We start from the raw sequence: 19,361 nt of genomic DNA, 5'->3' as shown, positions 1-19,361 counted from the left end.
TGAAACGTTAGATTGGTCCATGACATTTACTTTTTGAAGATAATTTCATTTAAATGTTGACCGCGGCTGCGTCTTAGGTGGTCCATTCGGAAAGTCCAATTTTGGGCAACTTTTTCGAGCATTTCGGCCGGAATAGCCCGAATTTCTTCGGAAATGTTGTCTTCCAAAGCTGGAATAGTTGCTGGCTTATTTCTGTAGACTTTAGACTTGACGTAGCCCCACAAAAAATAGTCTAAAGGCGTCAAATCGCATGATCTTGGTGGCCAACTTACCGGTCCATTTCTTGAGATGAATTGTTCTCCGAAGTTTTCCCTCAAAATGGCCATAGAATCGCGAGCTGTGTGGCATGTAGCGCCATCTTGTTGAAACCACATGTCAACCAAGTTCAGTTCTTCCATTTTTGGCAACAAAAAGTTTGTTAGCATCGAACGATAGCGATCGCCATTCACCGTAACGTTGCGTCCAACAGCATCTTTGAAAAAATACGGTCCAATGATTCCACCAGCGTACAAACCACACCAAACAGTGCATTTTTCGGGATGCATGGGCAGTTCTTGAACGGCTTCTGGTTGCTCTTCACTCCAAATGCGGCAATTTTGCTTATTTACGAAGCCATTCAACCAGAAATGAGCCTCATCGCTGAACAAAATTTGTCGATAAAAAAGCGGATTTTCTGCCAACTTTTCTAGGGCCCATTCACTGAAAATTCGACGTTGTGGCAGATCGTTCGGCTTCAGTTCTTGCACGAGCTGTATTTTATACGGTTTTACACCAAGATCTTTGCGTAAAATCTTCCATGTGGTCGAATAACACAAACCCAATTGCTGCGAACGGCAACGAATCGACATTTCACGGTCTTCAGCAACACTCTCAGAAACAGACGCAATATTCTCTTCTGTACGCACTGTACGCATTCGTGTGGTTGGTTTAATGTCCAATAAAGTAAACTGAGTGCGAAACTTGGTCACAATCGCATTAATTGTTTGCTCACTTGGTCGATTATGTAGACCATAAATCGGACGTAAAGCGCGAAACACATTTCGAACCGAACACTGATTTTGGTAATAAAATTCAATGATTTGCAAGCGTTGCTCGTTAGTAAGTCTATTCATGATGAAATGTCAAAGCATACTGAGCATCTTTCTCTTTGACACCATGTCTGAAATCCCACGTGATCTGTCAAATACTAATGCATGAAAATCCTAACCTCAAAAAAATCACCCGTTATAAATAGTGGAAAGAGTGAAGGATGGAACACTCTTAATTTGGTATTCCCGAATTTTTGTGACATGAGCGAGCACACATTAAAAAACGTATACAAATAAGACTAAAATTATACCCCTTTTCAAGATTAATGGATTTGTAAGGATATTCAATTAAAGTACCCTTGATATCAGAATATTAGGATTGCTATGTATGTACATACATACATACATATGTGCACACGCATCTACATTGAAATCGTTGCTACGCAACTGCAATAGATCATTGCATAATTCAAATTAATTACATTTAGGCACTGATCTTTTTCATTTTCCAAATATGAACACCACAAAAGATTTTTTATGACCATAACACGTTTGAGGAAATTATAAACAAATAAATGTCGACAACTTTCTTTGTTCATGCATCACTCTCATCTTGAATAAAATAAATGTCGCTTTTACTCAATGGGATATTAATCAATTATTATTTTTTTTTTTTGTGTAAAAGTCACTTACCTTGTCCCCACGGGTTGGCTGGCTCCAGATAGCCTGTGACCAGCTCATTGTCACTTTTTGGAAATGATACACGGCGAGGCAACACATTGTTCGGATCAGAACTTTTGCGTATTGAAAACGGTGAAACCGTAGCACTGTATGTACCACTTTTTATAATAGCACCTGTGCAGCTGGTTAATGCCGTTGCTGTGGCATCGATGCTTATACTACCGCTTGACCCTAAGACAGAATCTTTAGACCACATTGTCGTCTGCTTTGTGTCATGATAGCTTTTCATTTTCTGCTGCTGTTGATTGCGACGCAACTGTGACTGCACGGCGAATGAGGGATCGCTTGAAGTGTGCGCAAGAGGTGTTACGCTGCATTTTGCGGTCGCCACAGATGTTGACATTGGCAAAGTGGGCGATATCGGCGATGTGGGTGGTGTCGGCGGTATTGGCGGTTTAGTGGTTGTTGCTGATGATACTAATAGTGAATCGGTTGCTTTTGTGGCCCCTATACCGAATGTATCTTTGACAAAACGAGGCATTCTCGTACAATCCCCCACTAAGTCTACACTTTCAACATCCGTTGCAGCGTTGTCATTACTTTTTGGTGCTGAGACGTTAATAGAAGTATGATCGCCTTTTTGTTGTTGGCTTGTTGTAGCAGCTAGGATTGCTGTGGCTGTTACTGCAACGCATTCTCCTTGGATGTCGGCAGTCGCACCAGCATTTGCAAACACAGACACACACTCCCCAACACCCTCAGCAGCTACTATGTCTATCGGTTTTCTATCATCACTAACTCCAAGCATGGATTCACCACTGGCTGAAGCAGAATAATGATATCCATCACTATTTTGTGTATCCGCTGCATAAGTCTGAGCACTACTGGCATTTCCGGATAGTTCTATTTGCTGCTCCGTATCCGTTCGAAAATCCTGTTGAGTACCAACTTGTGAGCCGCTTAACGCTGTGGTGCTTATTGGAGCGGCCACAGTAGTCACTGTAGAGGTTTGTATTGTTGATTCTTCGCTAAAGATTGGATTTTGTTTTTCGCTTTCATTGTTTGTAAAATAACTCATATTCTCCCTGCACGCGTTTGATTTAATTTGGCCTTTTCTGTACGGATTCTTGAGATTGAGATAAAAACGTTTAAATCATTCGTTAGAGAATTGTAACAAGCAAAATTTTAGCACAAAAATTCATACACTCATGGACAAAAGAATAGGTTACGACATTTTGAGTAGTTCATTTAATTTCATTTTTATTTCGCTATTTATTGAGAAAATATTAGTATAATAAGACCTGCGGTCTTATTAATAGGTCAAATTAAAAAAATAAAATACCAGTTCTTAAAGCTAAGATTTATAATAAAGTACAGACAATTAAAAACAAAGCAGTGGGTATACAAATATAAACATATATCGTCTAGAAGATAGGTATTTAGATAGCGAAACTCATAATTATGTAACACATCTAATGGAAGCTAATGAAACTTGCAAGAGACCAGTTGAGTCCGATTTTTTTATTTTTGTTTGTTTGTATTCAATTTTTTTGCGCAAAGTGGAGAAAATCAATTCTCCTTTTCCAGTTAATAAATGTTACATAATGAAACAATTGTAGAGTTTTTCCAAAACGAAAAAAATGAAAAATAAAAATTTGGAAATGTTATAAAAAAAACATTTCACCAAAATTATAATTTTTTTATACAGTTTTATAGACCATTCAATTGTAGTATAAAAAGGTGCAACTTCCAATTATTATAAATTATTAAAACTCAACACGACCTGTTGCCATTTGCAAATTGCACTTTATTGTACTAAAATTTAGTCGTCTATAAAACTGCTTACTCAACATTTTTCTAAAAACTCAATTTTTTTTATTTTTTCTTTGTGAATTTTTAATTTTATTTTATTTATGGCCTTATAACAATTATATTCAACAATTTTATTGAACTTGAGGCCGTTTTTAATGAAAACTATTATTATGGTTTCCACAATAGTTTTCATTAAAAACGGCCTCAATCTCAATAAAATTCTTGTGAATTTTTTTTCGTTGTGGGGAACCCCTAAATTGTTTTCAACTAGTTTTTATTATGTAACATTTATTAACTGAAACAGGAGAATCGATTTTCTTCAAAATTGATACTTTTTCTGCACTTTGGATAAAAAATTTAATACAAACAAACAAAATTTAAAAATCGGGCTCAACCGGTCTCTTGCAAATTTTATAAGCTTTTATATAAAAAAAAATTATTACAATTAAGGCTGCAGTAAATTGAGAACACTCAATTCCAGTTTAGAACCACTGTGCATTGGAATATAGTTCCATGTGCGATAGTCGTTCAGAGATTAGATAATTATAACTTAATACTATCAAGTCTTTATTCGAGCTGATTTAAGGAAAATGAGCTAGCCACGTAGATAGCTAGGCTCCTTAATGTATGTACATATTAAATCGACGGATAAAAGTTACAGAAACCCTTGAATATGAAGTGAACTTTATAGATAAGGGTTACTTGGGAAAACGGCCGTGTGTTTATTTTCTCAATCATATGTTTTTTTGAACTTCGATAACGTCCCGGTTAATTTTGAACAGTTGTTAACATTTACAATGACTATCGATAGTACTATCGATAGTAGCACTTGACACTATCGATAGTATCACTGCAAACTATCAACGAGTAATGACAGTTTTTTTCCTGAAAAGTCTCGAACGGAAGTGGGTTAAACTGACCGGAAGTCCATTTCCTAAAATTAGACATACATACATAAATGTGTTTACTACAGATTCGGAGCAACCAGAAATAAATTTATGACAAAAGTTATATATTTTTGTCCACAGAAATTGAATTTGTTGTAATAACATGCATGTCTTATAAAAAAATGGACTTCCAGTCAGATTATCCCACATCCGGGCGAAACCGAAAGTCGGTAATACGACCATAAGATTGAGCATGCCCGACTTTGTCATTCCAAAATGAAAACATTTTGATCCATTTTAGAAGTCCAGGAAGAGTTAAAGTTCGAAGGTCATTTAGACATTCCGACAAAAAAGTTTCAAAGAAAATTTACGTATTTTTATCCTCAGGATCGCAATTTGTAATAAAAGCATGTACAATATGTATGTCTAATTAAAAAAATGGACTTCAGGTCGGCTTAATAGACTTAAAACAATCCCGGTCGAAACCGGAAATCGGTAATACCACCAAAATATAACGTATCCCGATTTGGGTGGTCATATTTTTGTATTTTTCAATAACAAAGATTTCCCTGTATATTAAGATTTAATCGACTATAAAACTACAAAATAAAAATTTTCTGATTAAAAGTATTGCAATTTTGATCACAACACACACACACATAACAGCTTACATCGGGAGGTTGGCTTTAGTTTAATGCTCCAATAGAGCAGTACGATTGCGTATGACGCACTAGATATTGGTGCACAAACGTGAAATAAATAAGTTGCAGTACCACTAAACATCTACTATTCCCAATCAAGCCTTTTTAATGAAACCTCCGGAATTAAGCTGTTTAAGCTCTACCCAGAATTGTATCGGACGACGATAAAGCGGTCGACGGTTAACCGCTGTCAAAATTAAAACTCACAAGAGTTGCGAAACATTGTAACCAAATTCATTGCATATTCTGAATATTTAATATAATAATGATCATCTCTCGGAATTTTCATTTTTATAACGCCAATGGTAACCAAGAACAAGGGAAGCATCAACTTTGCTTCCGATTACTCTAGTGATGCGTTTCGATAACATTTCCGATGCGTTTTTGAAAAGTACACATTGTCAACATTTTGTAGTTCGGTGTTATGGAACATTATACTTTGTACGGATGCAAAGCAATTGACGTTTTGGAAGTCAGCCTTTATTTCTATTTTTACCGCCCAGCGGTGACGGCTCAATGTTGGTTAAGTATTGATTGTAGTAGTTTTTATATGGTTTTTATTATTTTCACAAGTTTTCCATTGTGTTCGTCCATTTTTATTTCCAGAACACGCACGTACCGAAAAAATATTTAATTGTAATGATAATTTTCAAATCAAAATGAAAACTGACGGAAGCCGTCGTGTGCCGCAATTGTGTTTACTCTAACGGATTCCACCGCGGCAACTGTTCAGCAGCTCACTTACCGTCGACCGCTTTACCGTCGTCCGCTGTAATTCTGGGTAGGGCTTTAGTCTTGTTGCCACAGATGCCATGTTACAATTATTACAGGTATTGTCTTCCCAGAGAGTTTTGCTTCACATCGAAATTCGTGCTCCCTTATTTTCACTTTAACGCAGTTCAATGTTGATTCTTTTACATTTATTTGGCTTTGCTTTTTGTTTTCGCTCAATCTAATTTCTATAATTTTTCATAACAAAAGAAAAAACGTTTGAAATGAAGTAACCAAAGTGAAATTGAAATCGCCATATTTTCTAAACAAAAACAAATAGTGAAGCTTTTTAAATGTATATCTTAAGCCCTATTTCCATCTCACACATTACAATAAAAATATCTTATATTTCTATATGCATTTGCGTCGCAAGTGCGAAATCGCACCTGCGACACAAAAATTTAGGTCACAGCTAATTTGATACAGGTATTTCTGCGCCGCATAACGGGAAAATGCCTGGACGCCTTAACTGTAGTTAGATGTATATGTTTCTTAGTAATATTAATGGTTATTGTCAAATAACACCGGCACACAAAAAAAAATTAGTGTGATGTGCATTTGACCGGACGTACCCTATGGTTATGTATTTCGACCCCGTATTTTGACCTGCAGAATCCGAATTTGAAGTCAGTTTAGCCAATACACCTCATAGATTTCGAGAAAACTTCAAAAACCCGTTTTATTGCCGGTTTTCGCTATTTTTTGACTGTTTTTTTGACGTTTTCTCGAAATCTAGGAGGTATATTGGCCAAACTGACTTCAACTTCGGATTCTGCAGGTCAAAATACATACCATGGGTAGGTCCGGTCAAATGCACATCACACTATTTTTTTTTTTTTTTTTGTGTGCCGGTGTAATTTTTACTATATTATAACAAATCAAAGTGATCACAAGTGCGTTATTAAAAAAATTGGTCGTCGTACTACAATCGGGCAACGAGAACCGGTATTACACCATTATAAAAATGGTAACACATCATAGAGCGATTTATACATGAAACGCCAGTAGAAAATAAGGGCAGAAGTGCCCCAAACAAAATTTTTAGTGACTCCGACGAGCGTTATATTGTTCGAAAAGTGATGATGAATCCCAAATTATCGGCTCCAAAGTTGGCTGTAGATGTTCAGCAGGAGTTCGAAAAACATGCAGTGCAGAAACTATCCGTCGCTTGCTTCGCGAACATGACTTTAATGGCCGAGTGTCTCGCGCCATGAGCATTTTGCCGCCCGGGGCAAAAAACTGCAAGCTATTTTTCAAACAACACAGTTGTAAAGATCAAGCGTTGTTATATACAACAGTAAAACTTTAATAAATCTTGCCCTTTTGCTTAGTTTATATCTCATTCTGGCTTAATAAAATAATTTTAAATTCATTTGACTATTTATTCCAACACAACAGCTTTTAAAATATGGGCGTCAAAATGCCTCCCACGCGATCACTCGGGCTTCACGAAAGGGCTCGTAAGAAGCCGTTTATAAGCAAAAAAAACCAAGCATGGCGATTAAAGTTTGCTAAGGAGCATGTTTGTAAGGCCTCGGATTTTTGGAATACGGCAATTTTTTCTGACGAGTTTAAATTCAACATTTTTGGCTCCGACGACATGTCTTACGTTTGAGGGAACAATACAGAGCTTAATAAAGAGAACCTTAGAGCTACAGTAAAGCATGGCGGGGGTAGTGCAATGGTTTGGGGCTGTATGTCCGCAAACGGTGTAGGTAACTTAGTGTTTATTGAAAGGACAATGGAAAAGACTATGGGCTGGTTTCTCCAACTCAACTTAACTTAGTTTAGCCACTTTTCGGACTTAAGTCAAAAGTTAGCCTACGATTTACACAGCTTATTCTAGACTAAGTCAAGAAATTTGGCTTAACTAAGTTAAGTTGATTTGGAGAAACCAGCCCTATGAATCTTGATATCATTATAAATAATTTGCTTTAAAGTGCCGGAAAGCGGACAGTTCCGATTTTACCAAGATAATGATCCGAAACATAAGGCAGCAATCGTACAATCCTGGCTCATATGGAACTGTCCCCCATTGAACATACCTCCGGCACAGTCTCCGGATATGAAAGTGATTGAAAATTTGTGGACTCTATTAGACGCTGGTCAATTCAATGCCAACGAGGATCCAGGCACTTCTTAAGGCAAAAGGCTACCACACAAAATACTAATTTTGACTCCTTTAGGAATAATTTAAACTGTATCAAATAAGTTGTGATCAGAAATATAGCAGTATTTTTAGTTTTCAATATTTTTGTTAAATAATATAAATTTTGTGAAATAAGTGAAGTCCCATATTTATGTTAAGTTCATTACTTTATAATGTGGTGTTTTAATTTTGTCAATATTCCCATTAGATGTCCGATTCCTTTAAATCTTAATTTGTCAAAATGTCCTGACGCAAGGTTGGTACGGAATCACTTCTTAAGATTCTTCAAAAAAGTATGCGCAAACCAAGTTTGTGGCACTTACTTTCTAGGACAAAGTCCGGGTGGGTGGTTGTGTGCCTTCTAATGAGATGATTTCGTTCATTAAAAAATAAACTGGTTTCTGTTGGAATATACATACATATCTGTGTTCGTATGGAATAGCACTTATGTCGAAAGGCTGGCTTTAGTATAATGCGCCATTCACTGCATACGATTTCGAATGACCCACTGGCGCCGAGCCGTTTAAGAACTTTTAGCAAATAATCGTGCAAGAAATAGTTCCGATACTAGCAAACCAATATTCTTATTAAGTCTCATCAAAAAATTCATTGTAGTTTAAAAGATAAAGGGAATGCCGCATTATACTAAAGCCAGCTCTAGACTTAAGCTACTATTTCATACGAACACAGATATGTACATGTCTGATTAAACTGGTACAGGGTTTTGTGGAGGGGTCGAGGGAGCGTTACGACACAAAGTTTGAACTCTGCTCTTTCTAGTGGGAGATATTTCAGTAGCCAATTTCTTAATTTTCCTGCTACAATGTAGTTTGGGATAATTACCTTGGATGTGTGTGTTTATATGTTTTTGGCTTATATTTTAAAATTAATATTGGCAAATAAAATTTAGTCCAGTTAAATGGCAATACAGTCCTTTCTTGAAATTCGTAGTTGCTTTTATTTAATGTTTCCTTTTTATTAATAGTTTATTTAGCGTTACACTTTTATGTATGTTTTAGCCCTTTCTCTCCCTGCCTTCCGTTTATATATCATGCAGACGCATTTAATTTTAAGAGTTCAATGATTTGGATAAATCGTTTTTATTACTTTCTGGCGACTGTATGCACTTTCTGCTTTTGTTAATTTTTATACACTTGCTCAGATTATCGTACAACTATAATTTTTTTCTTTCGTCACCTTCCGCTGTTCCTCTTTTACTAAGTTGATTTTTATCACATGTCACTGCCCAAAAAAATTGTATCGCTCTATTTGGGTTCTAGTAAAACCTCATGTTTATAAAATAATTGTCACGCCAAACGTTCTCCTTAGATTGGAAAAATCATCAGGGCACCGAATGGCCTGGTCTAAATAATTGCAAATAATTATAACGTTCTTTGTTGTCACCGTCGTTGTTACACAATGCCAATACCACACTAATTTTATGTTAATATTTTCTTTCAAAAGATTACTCCGGTGCCGAATTTTTTCTTGTTTAACATTTCCTGAGTTTTCGCATTTTCCGTTCAGATTTTCCGATTTCTAATAATTTTGCAATGTTGTAAAAATGTAAATTTGGAGAAGGCGCGTGCGAAAATGCTAATCAGAACAACCCAACCACAATGATAGCGAAGATGCGAAAGGCAGAAAATAGAAGTCGAAACGAAAAGCAAAATGCAAAACATTTACCACACATCTACTCAGGGGTGCAACCAATTGTAAAATGGGATGTATAAATCAGAAAGAAGTCTATTGCAATTCAACCTAATTTTATTTTAATAAATTTAGTTCTTTTATGTGAATTAAAAACTTGTATAGCTCCAATAATGAAATAGGAGGCAAAATCCAGAAAAGTTGCCTTATGAGGCGGCGTAGTTTTTATAAAAAATTGATTTACTTTTCGACCATGATGTCAGAAATGCAGATGTGAAAAAAATTTACACCAAATGTGTACACTTCGCGCTTTTAAACATAAAAACTTACACGTATCACTATTGTAACTAAATAAAACTTTAACTATTATAAGGTGTCGTACTGGAATAAAATTATATTAACTTTAGCATATTACTTTTTGCTGATAAAGGTCGAGTCGTTTGTAGCCGATTTTACACCTTCGAAAAAGATTTCGCTCCTTAAATTGCCATACGGTTCACAGCATGAACCGAAAGAGATATGCGAACACTTTTTAGCTTTACATATTAATATACTTGAACCCGAATAACTGCTTTTACATAAAACTCAATTCTATAGCACAAAAGCCTTTATAATTTTTCTTTTCCGCAGGATTTTTCCAGGATTTTATTGCGTTCTAATTGAACTCAAACGCAATCGCACACGTAAAAGACGAAAAAGATACTGATAAAATATAAGAGGTGGAGGAACAGAAAAAGGACACAAATTTAGAATGAGGGCAAAGAGGAATTCATATTGACAGCCTGCGCTCAGTGTTGCAATAATAAGTATAATTTATTGCTTATTTGGTACAATACCTAACCCATAGTCTTCACGTGCTTGTAAATCTCGATCGTGTAATACTTTTTTCTCGCAGCGAGATAGAGTTTGGTAGACTGGGCATTTGGCAGCATATTTCATAAAATGTCGTCAAACAAAATGGTGAATACAAGATGCGCAATCGAGCTGAGAGGAACTGGCCGTGACGTCAAAATATACCAGAATGAGAGAGCAAAGACGAACTCGACAAGAAATAGAAGAAGCATCGAACAAAAGGCAGTATTGCCAAATTTTGAATTTGAAAAAGCACCAAATTTTTGTTGGTGTATTTTATGGACTTCATATGAACATATAATTTTATTGTAAGGATGCCGATTCAAATTAATAAAAATCAATGTTTCTTGCACAACGGTCGATTTCCTCTGGCATGATTGAAGGTGCTGCACATATTTCCTTGTCGCTTATGATTGTCACTGTGTCATGATTTTGTTTAAATTTTTGTAAAATTGCTTAGCACACTTACGATTGCTATAAATTTTGCTTCCATTTTTTTAAGATTTTCTAATTTGAGGTATCCAAACTAAAAACAAAAGCACCAAAAACGCACCAAGCACAAAACTCAAAAATTTTCGCGTTTTGAATACCCACTAAATTTGGTGCGAAAAGCATGAAGTTGGCAACAGTGAATGTAAACAAAAGTATATTATGACGTCAGAGATTGGACGGATGCTGTCAAATCGACGAAGAGAGGGTTAGCGGTCCGCGAATGGCGCGACCTTTATTTTCTGGATCGTGGAACATAACAGTATATTTTTTTTTGGGGGAACAACAACTACTACCATTCCTAAAAGAAAAGTCCAATGCCAAAGAAAGACCATGCAGTTGTATACACCATGATAAAAACTTAGTACGGTAAAACCGTTCTCTCAATTTGTCGACCATTAATATTTTTTTGAAGTTTGCCAACATTTTTAAATCATATAAAAGTGAGAGCAAAAAAAGGAATTGTTGTTGTTGTAGCGGCTACTAAGCCCCGTTCGGGGCGGTTCATCCATCAACATTGTCCTCAATTTCAGCTAGGGGGAGGCCCAGGAAGTGTGCGACTTCCACAGGGGCTGTCCATAGTGACAGGGGCGTTAGCTGAGTGGGGTTCTCAGGGCATGTGAAGAGGTGCCGGGAGTCATGCGGCGACTCTCCACATGCCGGGCATTGGTTGGGCACATCCTCGTTGATTCTACTCAAGTAGGAATTCAACCTGCTGTAATAGCCAGAGCGAAGTTGGGCTATTGCAGTGCGGGTCTCCCGAGGCAGACAAAGTTCTGTCCCGTCCACGTCCGGTGGTTGTGTGCCTAGAACGGCATTCACAGGGCGAGAGTCTTCATAACTTGAGACTGATTCCCTGTGAATGCCGTTCAGGGCCTGTCGGTAGGTTGACGGGTCCAGAGGTTGTGTGATAAACCTTTGGACTTCGCCTGTCAGTTCGTAAAGATGCCTCTTGACGTGCCGTGGCGAGGGCTCTTCCGCGAGCAGCTGTCCGCTGGGATGGCCACGTCTGTGGCTCCCAGCAAGGAACTGCTTGCAGAACATTATGTTGTGCTCCTTTACTGGGAATATCTGGGCCTCGTCATGTAGGTGGTGTTGGGACGTCATCAGGAGGCATCCTGTCGCAGTTAGTAATGCCGTATTTTGGCAGGTCTGTACCTTCATCCACTGCGTCCTGCTAGTCCCCGGCGACCATACGGGCGCTGCATAGTTTAGAACTGGCCGGTCAATTGCCTTGTATGTTGCCAACAACGCTTCATTATATTTGCCCCAAGTGGTGCCGGCCAACGACTTGAGGACATTGTTGTACTTACATTGCTGTCTGTACTTTGTTGACAATTGCGGTTGTATGCGCCGAGAAGGAGAGCAGACTGTTGAAGGTGACTCCGAGGATTTTCGGGTTATTCACCGTCCGTATTGTTACGTCATCGACGTGAATACCCAGTTGCAGTCTGACCTCTTCGTCCAGGTGGTGAAAAGGGTTGCCGAGGATTTCGCAGGGGATAGAGCAAGGCTCCTTGCAGTGAAGAAGCGAGAAAGTTCGGAGAGGTAACCGTTTACTTTCGAGCACAAGTCATCAATTCCATTCCCAGACGCCATGATCGAACAATCGTCAGCATAGGAGACTATATTAACACCCTCTGGTGGCTGACGAAGCTTTGAGATGTGATAATTAAACAGTAGCGGGGACAGGACACCACCCTTTGGTACCCCCTCTTTAATTTTACGTGGCTTGCTAGTTTTGTCTCAGAAAATTACTGACGAGTGTCAGGCAATTAGCCGACCACCGTTTCGAGTACCTGTGGGAGTGAGGAGGCCTCTAGTAGCGTTGAATGACTGACAGTGTCGAACGCCTTGGACAGGTCCAACGCTACTAGAATAGTTCTCTCACAGGGGCGGTTTCGGTTAAGGCCACGAGTTATCTGAGTGTTTATGGCGTTAAGTGCTGTTGTTGTGCTATGCACTTTACGGAACCCATGTTGATGCTTCGCTGGGGTCAGGTGGTTCGTAAAGTACGGGAGCAGCAGGGCCTCGAGCGTTTTCGCTACCGGGGAAAGGAGAGTTATCGGGCGATAAGACTCTCCTTTGTTGGCTGGTTTCCCTGGTTAGAGCAGTGTTCGAAGTTGTTGTTGTTTAAGATTGAAAATGAGAATGTGTGTGTGAGTTTGTGTGTAAAATTTCAAAATTAAATTGCTTGCAAACGTTAAGAATTTGAAAAATTCCTCTCAGCGGTTCTACCTTCCTATTTTTTATCATGGTATACAATATAGAAATTAGAAAATTTTAGTTGAGAAAAAGAAGTAGACGCAAAGGATTTCACAAAAATGTGTTGAAATGCTGTTATTTTGGGCAAACTTTACTTCAAGGACCCCCGATTTTAGGGGCGGAAGCCTTCTAGTTTTTAAAATATATAGTATCAAAGTTTTTTTTTTTTACTTGAGAAATCAACGACACCGTATATTAGACAAAGCAATACAAACATATACGCCAAAAACTCTTGACACCAGTTAAAATTGTTTCAGCATGCATTAATAGGTATTTTTACTTGAGTATCACTTAGGTATGAAGTAATATCGTCTAAAAATTTCGTAGGTGAAGCCATTTGCAACTCAGCGTGAATGCTCCAATATAAACAATGAAAGGAATATGTTACCACATGGGTCAAGCAATATAAAAAATATAAATATAATGCTGCTGAACACCTTTTTGCATTGAACGTCTTTCTGCGTAGGCGGCCTGCGGCCGCGCTTAGGGATTATAGCCCTTACTACGTAGAATTTTCCTTTCTGTGCTGCCAAAGAAAAGGGGATGAACACCTTTTGCATAGAACACCTTTCTACGTAGGCGGCCTTCGGCCGCGCTTAGGGGTTATAGCCCTCACTACGTAGAATTCTCCCATGATTCAATAATTATTATTGTTCACGAAAGTTTATTTTAATAAAAACGTAGATCGTACAAATGACATGGCAGAAAAATTAGCTGTATCCAATGGAAAATTCTCGTAGCCCTTTTATACAAGCATAACGGTAGAATTTGACAAGTACATAAAGTACAATACATACAAAGGAATGATACATATAAAGAACATAAATACATGAAATTAAAGCGTGAAGTGTGTGGTGAAATTTTGTATTTGCCTCCCATCTGTTTCGTCGTGCTGCCGGATCTGCAATAGTTAGGGTGTTAATTGCGACATCCCACCGACCGGTGGATCCTCTGTGGATTCACGATACTTTAAAGCGGCTAGCTTGCTGACTGGACGCCGAATAACTCCATGAGATGTCTGTATCGCTGCGCTTCGAATTCGGCTATCTCTTCCAGGGAACACTTCCACCACCCTTCCCATCTCCCAGCGGCTTCTAGGCAATGCGGGGTCACATACTATTACGAGCTGGTCCAGCTGGAGGGGATCGGTTTCCTCGGTCCATTTGGGACGACACAGCAGCTGTGGCAAATACTCCACCATCCATCGCTTCCAAATCCGGTCTTTGAGATTTTGGGCAATCTTCCATTGCTTTCGTGGACAGATGTGCCTCTCATCCAAGCTGGGTGTTTGCGTTGAGTTCGTACATCCAATTAAAAAGTGGTTTGGAGTGAGTGGTTCTTCGTCATGTGGGCTGACCGGTATTTCAGTTAGGGGTCGGCTGTTCACAATATTTTCTGCTTCTATTAGGGCACTTCGAAGTGTTTCCACTCGAGGAGCTTCTTCCTTCAACACTCGTTGCAAAAGTTTCTTAACGCATTGTATTAAGCGTTCCCAGCAACCACCGGCATTGGGATTGGCTGGACAATTGAATCGCCATTCAATGTTATGTTTAGTCATCTCTTGGTCGATGCGCTCAAAGTCAAACAATTTGTCTTCGGACCTCATCTCCCGCTGTGCACCCACAAAATTGGTGCCGTTGTCGCTTCTTATCCGCACAGGGACCCCGCGACGGTTGATGAAGTTCCGTAGGCAGATGACGAATGAATCTGTGGAGAGGTCTTCTGCTACCTCTAGATGGATAGCTCTTGTCGTCATGCAGGTAAATAAGGCCACCCAACGTTTCTCCGTTCTACGGCCAATAGTAACCAAAAATGGTCCGCAGTAATCCACGCCAGCATACGAAAACGGACGCACAAAGGGAGTCAAGCGATCCGTCGGTAGTTGTCCCATCAGCGGCACAGCGGGTTTAGCAGTCCAGTGGATGCATATTGGACAAGCTCGTTTGATTGATTGTAATAATTTTCGCGCGGATGGCACCCAATACTTCTGGCGCATTTCATTGATGACTAGGTGATCGTTTTGATGGTGTCTTCTTGCGTGGAACTGTTGCATGATAAGGCGTGTTACGTGGTGCTTTTGTGGCAGTATAATGGGGCGTCTGGCTGACAACGGTAGACAGTAGGCAGCATCAATTCGTCCGCTGACTCTTATGAGGTCGTCCTCATCAATAAATGGTGTAAGTTTGTGGAGGCAGCTACTTTTCGGCAGTGGTTGGTTCGCCCTCAATACTGACGCTTCGGACGGAAAACATTCGTGCTGGATGCGGCGGCAAATATACTTTTCAGCTCCTCTTACTTCGGCAGGTGTTAGCTCCCCTACTTGGCGACTGTGACTGCGAACGTTACTGATAAAGCGCAATGTCCAAGCCACGATTCTGGTGATCTTTAAAAATGAGGAATAATTAGTGAATTTGAATAAATCACCTGTTACAGTTGACAGCAAAATTCGAACTGGCGTTTCTTCCGATCCGTAATCTGGTGAATAAAGTTGGGCTGGTTCGTCTGGCCATTCCCTTTCACCAAGCTGCAGAAACTCAGGCCCCGCGAACCATCGATGTGAAGAGCATTTTGTAAGCGTTGCCCGTGTTGCATCGTCTGCTACATTGGCGTGTGATGGTAACCAGCGCCACATGTCACTGGTCGTTGTTGTCAAAATTTCGGCGATTCGGTGCTCAACGAAAGGTTTGTATTTACGCTCGCTTGAACGTATCCACATTATCACCGTTTGGGAGTCGCTCCAGAATATAAGACGGTGGATGCGGAAGTTCTGGCTCTGCTCTATGAATGTTTTGAGGCGACACCCCAGGATAGCGGCCTGGAGTTCTAGGCGTGGAATCGTCATTCCTTTTACAGGAGCACAGCGAGATTTGGCGCAGATGAATGCAACGTGCACTTTATTTCCTTGTCGCATTCGCAGATAGGCCACGGCGGCATACGCTGTGGAGCTTGCGTCTACGAAAATGTGGAGTTGTACTTCCTGGGCGATCGGTAACAGCTTTCCATAACATCGTGGTATCGAAAGAGTTTTGATGGTTTTAAAATTGGACCACCATGTTGACCATGAGTTGCTGAGGTGATTAGGCAAGTGCTCGTCCCACTGGATCTTCTGCTTCCACATGGCTTGTATCAACAGTTTTCCGGCAATTGTTATGCAGGCGAGAAACCCAAATGGATCGTAGATCGACATTACGATCGCGAGTAATTCTCGCTTTGTAGGTGGGCGTATACACTGAAGTATTTCTGGCGCAATTCTGCAAAACTTAAAATGAAACTCACACCTGTCTTTATCTGAGTTCCAGTACATGCCCAATATTTTGTCCACGTTTGCTTGCTTCTCCATGCTTATGATAGCGGCATTTGGGTTATCGTTACCATTCAGACGTTTTTGCAGGTCTTTACTATTGGAGACGAAATTCCTCAACTTAAACCCACCGGCTGCGTTTATGAGGATTGCCTCTTGGGCGACGGTTTCGGCTTCCTTCTCTGAATGGAAACTTATCACCAAGTCATCCACGTAAGTATTTCTCATGACCGCATCTACTCCCTTTGGCATCGTTGACGCAAACTGCAATGCATTTATATTTTTTACGTGCTCAGCACAACACGGAGAGCAAGCTGCACCAAAAATCATCGAAGTCATCACAAAAACACGTATTTGTTCGGAGTCTTTGCCGTTCCTCCATAGGAACCTCTGTGCGTGCTGATCGGCTGCTCTAATTTTGACTCGTGAGAACATTTCTTCGATATCTCCCGCAACAGCTACGGCTCCTTCACGAAATCGATGCAGAATGGCAAAGAGCGACTGTGCCTGGTCTGGACCCTTGAGCAACTCCGAGTTGAGCGACGTATAGGACGACACTGCAGCCGCGTCAAAAACAATACGGAGTTTCCCCGGTTTGTGTGGATTCATTACGCCAAAATGAGGGAGATACCAAGTTCTTGCGGAGTTGTTATCGACTTCGGCTGCGGATAGCTCTTTTGCATAGCCCTTCTCTATGTAACTCGTCATCCCTTTAATGTAGTTTTCAGCAAATATTGTATTTTTCTTCATCTTGTTTTCTATGGAATGTAAACGTCTCTTGGCCATGTCGTAGCTCGGGGGAAATCTAAAGTCATCTCGTTTCCACAACAAACCGATCTCGTATCTGTCACCAATCTTTACCGTGGTCGATTTTAGAATGGCCTTTGCCCGAATGTCCTCGTCACCTTCGGTAATTGCAGCTTTCACACCCAGGTTTTCTTGTGTTAAGTACTCTTCGACCATAGCGCACGTTTTCTTCGATAGGGGTGGTTCTTTTATCATAAACACCCTCGGTCTGCTGGTTTCCAGTTTGTCGATTGGGCCATACGCCAACCAACCCAGTTTTGTTTTTGCAGCAATTAACTGATTCGGCCCGCTGGTAATTGATTGTTTGGCAATACCGAGGAAGCTGTTGTCCAAACCCAAGAGTAACGTTGGCTTCGCAGCGCTGTAACTGGCGACAGGTAAATTACGAAAATAGCGATGTTTTTCAAACGATTGCTCTGGCAGGTTTAGACTTTTAACTGTCCGAACGTTCTTCAGGGGAAATACAATGCCACCATGACTCGCCTGTACTTCCAGCGATACCATGCGAGATCTCTCGGTTGCTGCGTTCTCGCCGTACCATTGTAGCGTAAGTAATGACGACTGGCCATTCAACCCCAGCTGGTTCGCGACGTCTTCCTCCAATAGTGAGATCGAAGAACCTTCGTCGAACATGGCATGTGTTTGCAAGTGGCCTTTCGGTCCGCGCAGTATAACGGGTATAATTTTAAATAATATGGAACGGCACTCATCTTGGCAACTTAAGACGACTTCCGTATTATTTGCGGCAGCTGATGTGGATGTAGGCATGTTCAATGGTGCATGCAGTAATCGGTGATGTACTCGTTGGCAACCTTCTATATTACACGCCTTCTTCTTACGGCAGCTTTGTAAATTATGTCCCCCTTGCAGGCATGCGAAGCAGAGACGTTGACGTTTCACAAGCGCCCATCGATTGTCCACATTGCGTGACTTGAAATGGTGGCAGTCTTCCAGTGTGTGCGACTGGTTACATGACACACATATCGGCTTCTGCTGTTGACTTGAGTTACCATCGCTACTGTGTAAAAAACGGCGGGAATTGGCAACCCTGTGACCTTCTCTGTGTATAACTCTGGATGATGTTGACATTGTACTCCTGTCAGGTATTTTTGGCATAATGGCGATGATTTTGGCTAAATTACCAATCCATTCGGCGAAAGTCTCTACGGTTGCAAATGGTGACACCGTAGATGCGTGCTTACTCCACTCGAACTGTTTCGAGGGCGGTAGCTTGGAAATAAGCTGATCCAGCAAAGTCGGATTTACCAGGTGCTGCTCACACTTGGCTGATTTAAAAAATGCTGTTATATTACGCACCTCACTGGAGAGCGCCAAGACTTTTTCGAGATGGTTCTCCGCTATGCTTGGAAATTGTTCCACCTTATGCAGCTGTGAACGAATCAGCAGCTCTGGGCGCCCGAAATTGAATCTTAGTTCGCTTATTATATCCCCAACGTTTTCAGGAAATATAAGAAGCGATGTTACTGACCGTTTAGCATCGCCCTTCAAAGCCTTCTGTAAACGCATAAGGTTTTGGCGATCGCTGTAGTTAAATTCTCGCGTTGTGTCAACGTAACTGGCAAAAAAGAGAGGCCAATCCTCGGGATTGCCATCAAACTCTGGTAGTGGATATAATTTGGCGGCGTATAATGCGGCCGATTCGATGCCATAAGGCGCAGACGGTGTTGGTTGAAGTGGTGCAAACGCATGAGGGTGCTGCGGCACAAATGCATGCGTCGACGGCTGATGCGACACACTTGCTGGTATACGAAACGATGACTGATGCAACGCGGTTGCTGAAACATTTAGTTGATGCGGCTCTGCGGTCGGAGTATGTGGCGATGGTTGATGCAACGCATACGCTGGTCTACCCAATGACTGTTCATGAGGCGCAGGTGCATGTAGTTGCTGTGGCACTGACGCATTGACAAATAGGTCTGAGTTGGCATGCAAATGCATCGTTGAAGT

The 19,361-nt window shown here is 40.4% G+C and overlaps 2 protein-coding genes across 5 annotated transcripts in view; both read right to left on the bottom strand.

Annotated features, from left to right (window-relative positions):
• LOC118735430 (serine-rich adhesin for platelets) overlaps window positions 1-10,379 on the bottom strand; it is a 130,340-nt gene extending 119,961 nt beyond the window's left edge. Inside the window, exons 1-2 of one of the 4 annotated variants that reach the window (XM_036465168.1) lie at window positions 10,095-10,379; window positions 1,722-2,835 (exon numbers count right to left, since the gene is read on the bottom strand). In XM_036465168.1, the coding sequence (XP_036321061.1) occupies window positions 1,722-2,787 (1,066 nt within the window). In that variant the 5' untranslated portion in view covers window positions 2,788-2,835; window positions 10,095-10,379. Of the gene's footprint in view, window positions 1-1,721; window positions 2,836-9,226; window positions 10,050-10,094 lie in introns of those variants that run through there. The other 3 variants (XM_036465170.1, XM_036465169.1, XM_036465171.1) reach the window with 3 other exon arrangements.
• A 3,816-nt stretch (window positions 10,380-14,195) lies between these two features.
• LOC118736354 lies at window positions 14,196-19,352 on the bottom strand. Its single transcript, XM_036466448.1, has one exon. It carries the CDS (start codon window positions 19,350-19,352, stop codon window positions 14,196-14,198), a length of 5,157 nt encoding a protein of 1,718 aa, XP_036322341.1.
• Window positions 19,353-19,361: the final 9 nt, after the last annotated feature.

This window comes from Rhagoletis pomonella, unplaced genomic scaffold (assembly GCF_013731165.1).
Source record: "Rhagoletis pomonella isolate Grant_MI unplaced genomic scaffold, Rhpom_1.0 Rhpom_scaffold_00003, whole genome shotgun sequence".
Classification (NCBI taxonomy): Eukaryota; Metazoa; Arthropoda; class Insecta; order Diptera; family Tephritidae; genus Rhagoletis; species Rhagoletis pomonella.
Note: the sequence above shows the minus strand (reverse complement) of the source record. Positions and strands in the feature narration are given on the sequence as shown.